This window comes from Cibotium barometz, chromosome 37, assembly GCF_041138505.1.
Source record: "Cibotium barometz isolate CiBa-2024 chromosome 37, ASM4113850v1, whole genome shotgun sequence".
Taxonomy (NCBI): Eukaryota; Viridiplantae; Streptophyta; class Polypodiopsida; order Cyatheales; family Cibotiaceae; genus Cibotium; species Cibotium barometz.
Window position 1 is genome coordinate 33,546,616 of NC_141082.1, and position 4,962 is coordinate 33,551,577.

The window sequence follows — 4,962 nt, forward strand, 5'->3', positions numbered from 1 at the left end:
TGCACCTAATTAAGGACGCGATTAAGAAAAAACTCTAATTACAACAAGTTAAGCTATAAAATCATGTAGACAACACATAATCAAAGAACAATCTTGTAAGACATGAAATTATAATCATGAATTTAACAAGAAGACATAGATGCTTCCCTCATAGATGCTCTGATACCATGTTGAAATGTAGAGAGAAAGAGACGAGACAAGAGACACATCATGTACGCTCCCAAAGACTGATTCATATTGAGGACAAGATACATATATATAGGTGAGACCAAGTTAGGTAGAGTGAGCCATATATAGAGCTCCAACATGTAGAAGGAAAAGAGGGAGAGTGCGTTGATGGAGGAGAAGTGGGGTGTGCGAGTGCACGTTAATGGAGGATAGGGGGAACGTTCATGGAGGAGAGGTGGGGCGCGGGGTGCGTTGAACAGAGGATAGTAGGGAGGGGAGGGGGTGCTTGGGCGGAGGGCTCACAAAGGGTTTTTAAAGCCCTGTGTATGCCACGTAACGTGGTATGCATGCCACAGGCCATGCCGCATAGCCTGTCGCATGCAAGCCACACAAGTTGTGTGGCCTCTGGCGGCATGGAGGATACACTGCATGGCCTGCATGCCACAGGCCATCCCACGTGGCATGTGGCATGTGGCACACAGGCCACACAACGTGGCCTGCATACCACAGGCGCCACGCCATGTGGACTGTGGCATGCAAGCCACACTGTGTGGCATGTACTGTGTGCATGGCATGCGGAACACACAACGCGGCGCTGCCATATGTAATGCCCGCACTCAGGCATTCCACGTGGCTGCCAAGTGGACTGCGCATGTGGACTACGTAGTCCACGTGTAATGCACATGGTGGACAAGTATTACACATGGCGCCAAAGTCATTGGTGCCACATGGAATATTTGGCCACGTGCATTACACGTGGCTTGCCATGTGTAATTCCCAAACTAGGGCATTACATGTGGCAAGCTGTGTAATGCCCGCACACTTGGACAGTACACGTGGCTAGCCACAAGGGTTGCGTGGATGTCCCCAATGGCTTTAAAGCTGTTGGACAGCTAACTGAGGGCTCACAAAGCCCTTTGTGAGCCCTTCGCCCAAGTGCCCCCCCTCTCTCAATGCTATCACACCCTCGTGTCCCTCTCTCGCCTCAACGCCCTCGTGCTCCTGCCCCTCTCTCACCCCTCAACGCCCAACATTTATCTTCTAGAGAATCTTCTAGAGAATCTTTTGACCACCTTTAATCACCCAACATTTTTGTATACATGGCATCACACGATTGGCTCTTTTCCTTAATAACCTTTTAATCACATTGCATCTTAAAGGGCCCCTATAGACCTCAACCTTCCCCTAATGTCTAGCGAGTCAAAGTCTTAACTAGTTAAACTGATCTGAGCAAACTTGAAGCCACATAGTCAGATCAAGAAGAGACTTGCACTTGGTCCATGGAATCACTGCTTTTTTCCTCATTTATGAGGCACAGGCGCGCTGATCCCCTCCCGCTGTGCAGAACAAGGTCCTCTTAGGATTTAAACTAATTAACTTAACTAATCGTATCTAGTTGTTTCTTAGGACTCCTTCGATCCAACCTAACCCCATCCGGCCCATGTATTGGTGGAATTCCTTTATAAAGCTTTGGTTGTGTTTTTGCCCGGGTACCGAGGAAAAAAATTCCCAGGCCCCCTAGCCGGCGATTCTTGCAAAAATTAAGGTAGGCATACCACGTACACACCCAATATGAAATTACCATTTATAATAGATTCGACTGGCTTTAAAACAATCCTTCAATAGAAATCATAATATTTCTGATCATCATTTTCTAAAATTCTGAGTCCATTGTATTACAATAATATCCTTTGGACTCTCCGTTGAAGACCAGCTGACCAACAACGAGATCCAATATCAAAATTTGCTTCCCAAAAATCTTTCCTTTTAGTCCATCTGAAATCTTCCTCGACGTACGTATGGGTGTCCTAGCAACCGTGAGCTCGTGCATCGCCTGGTCAGAACCCTCTAGGATCCTCCTTAGGTGTCTTAGCACTTCACTCAGGGACCGCTTCGTTAGTCCTCGCCCATCATACCGGAGGCGCACCATTTTAACCGTACCAAGGCTGGTCAATACCTTGGCAATGATGAGCGATGTCCCTTGACGACTCCCCACCAGCTGTTCCAAAGAACCTCCTCTTAGAAAAACATAAGCCAAATGCTTCCTCCAGCATTCTAGCATAAAAGAGTCCTTTGAATAAAAAAAACAGCGGTTCCAATGCAAGTAAAATTCGAATTTGAGATTGGTTCCAAAAACCCTTTTTCCATGATTACAAGGCATTCCATATCTAGTCAACGTATCCAATGCACATTGACGTTAGACTAGCCATATTCTTGCATGATCTTTGACCACTTCAATGCCAAGAAAATACCTCAAATCACCCAAGTCTTGAAAAGATGCAGGGTAGAAGAGAGCTTGAGCTCTTGCAAGCACACACACACTCAAAAAACCCTAAAAGAGAACACACAAGGTGAGACTGAAAATCTTCTTCAACACTCAACACACCATATACAAAGATAAGAGTACACACAATATGAAAAGGTACTCAAGCAAATACATACTAGGGTTCTCTATAGTGTGAACCGAACTAAATGAGCTAGCGCTATAACTATGCCAGTCTCAAGAATGGCTGTCACACAGCTTCCCCCTGAACATCTTCTCTATATTTGTTAGAGCCACAATGGGGACATTCTTGCAAATGCTCATATTCATGGCGGAAGAGGCAACAATCATTGCGACAAGCATGAATATTATTGTAATCCATGCCTATGGATTTCAATAACTTCTTGGCATCTGCACGAGATGGAGGCATCTCGTTGCCAGGGGGCAATATCTGGTCTTTCAAAAGCCTGCAAGTATGGCAATATCTGATCGTTACTATTAAAATTTTCTCAAATACAAGTTGATAATTTATCATTTCAACAGTAGGTGTAATCTCCAAAAAAAGTCCTTACTTGAATAGTTCAGTGACACTTGTATTAGACCATCCAAAAATTGACTGCAAATTTAGCATCGTAAGAGATGCACGCAATACAGATATGTTGGCACCATTGTATAATGGAAGGCGTGCAAGTTTACGCATGGCCTCTTCCTCTGGTTCATAATTTGACCGTTGAGAATGTCGTGGTTGATGATCTTCATGTTCATGCTCCTCGAAGAGAGCTTCTTGTTGCTCGATGAAGGCATCCAACATTTCTTCCATTGGACCTTCTTCCATTTCCTGACCTTCTTCCATTCCCTCGGGTGTTGTTAATTGAGCTCCATCTGTCACTCCCTCCTGCGATATCCTCATCCTTTGTTGGGGACGAGAATTCACAAGCGCAATGTTATCAAGATGCGGCTGCACACTTGCTTTGTTGTACGATTGAAACCGTAAATTTTGCAAGCGCTCCATTGGAAATATGCCAGCGTCATGAACATGCTGGTTGCAAATCCTTCGTTTTCGAAAGATTTGGTACTTACATCGCATGCATGGACACGCTATTCTCTCTTCAAGATTAAGAGGCTCCATCTAGCAGGATAACATGTATATGCAGCTCATTAAACACAAATCATTATGCATTACACAAAGCACTATGTAAACCATAAAATAGGGCTTCTTTTCCCCAACCGTGGGTGAGGGAGATTTTAAAAAATAACATTTAAAGAGTCAAACGGGCTTCTTTTCCCCAGCCGTTGAGGGAGACTTTAAAAATATTTAAAAAAGCGTCAAACGGGCTTCTTATCCCCAGCCGTTTGAGGGAGATTTTAAAAATAACTTATACATTAGCTTATCTTCTCTCCATACAAAATTAAGATGAATTTGAACAAGGATGGAGAGAGAAGCTATCTCTATTCATAAATAGCTATTTATAAAGACCTTATGCAAAAATCTAAATGCATAGATTCTGTAAATAGAGCCTACACATTGAGCTCTATATGTAAGTCTTATGCAAGCTTTATGCAATCATATGCATAGTAAGGCTTGTAAGCCATAAGTATAAGCTTGCATAATAAGGCTGCAAGACTTATGCATAAGCTCTATGCATAAGCCTTATGCATAAGCTCTATGCATAAGCTCTATGCATAAGCTCTATGCATAAGCCAATTGCATAAGCCTTATGCATAAGCCATATGCATAAGTCTTATGCATAAGCTCTATGCATAAGTCTTATGCATACGCTCTATGCATAAGCCATATGCATAAGCTCTATGCATAAGTCTTATGCATACGCTCTATGCATAAGCCATATGCATAAGTCTTATGCATACGCTCTATGCATAAGCCATATGCATACGCTCTATGCATAAGCCTTATGCATAAGCTCTATGCATAAGCCATATGCATAAGTCTTATGCATACGCTCTATGCATAAGTCTTATGCATAAGCTCTATGCAAGACTTATGCATAAGCTCTTTGCATAAGCTCTATGCTATAAGCCTTATGCACTATGCTAACCCTTAATCCCATCACCCAATGGTGTAATAAACATGATCTTGTTTTACATCATTACATGGATAAGAGATCTTACCTTGACAACATATATAAACTCTATGAATAAAGAGAATACCTTATGCATAGAAAAACAGAGTGTAAGACTTATATGTTATATGTATAAGAGAGTATAAACATTCAAAAAGCTTATGCTTTCCATCCATGCAAGGTACTCTACATCAAAAAAAGGTTTATGCAAAAAACATAAGCATGTGAAGCCTTATGCATAAAGCTCATCCATAAGATTTATATATAAAACATTATGTATTAAGCTTTATGCATAGATCTTAATTCATGCATTCAGCTAGATTCATATAGCTCTATGCATAAACTCTATGTATAGAGCTTGCATAAGCTTACAAGCCCTATGTATAGAGCTTTCATAATCTTACAACCTCTATGTATAAAGCCTATACATAGAGCATATGCATTGAGCTT

At 42.0% G+C, this 4,962-nt stretch overlaps 1 protein-coding gene across 1 annotated transcript; it reads right to left on the bottom strand.

The window, feature by feature from the left end:
- Window positions 1-2,681: 2,681 nt before the first annotated feature.
- Window positions 2,682-3,284, bottom strand: LOC147617201 (uncharacterized). The gene is made up of 2 exons (XM_086776448.1): window positions 3,004-3,284; window positions 2,682-2,898 (listed from the first exon to the last, which is right to left on the bottom strand). Exons 1-2 carry the CDS (start codon window positions 3,282-3,284, stop codon window positions 2,682-2,684), a joined length of 498 nt encoding a protein of 165 aa, XP_086632574.1.
- Between the last annotated feature and the right edge of the window lie 1,678 nt (window positions 3,285-4,962).

Coding starts and splice junctions, on each gene's coding strand:
- LOC147617201 (XM_086776448.1), bottom strand. CDS start 3,284: ATGGAAGAAGGTCAGGAAATGGAAGAAGGTCCAATGGAAGAAATGTTG. Junction 2,899..3,003: donor AGTGTCACTGAACTATTCAA/GTAAGGACTTTT, acceptor CCATACTTGCAG/GCTTTTGAAAGACCAGATAT.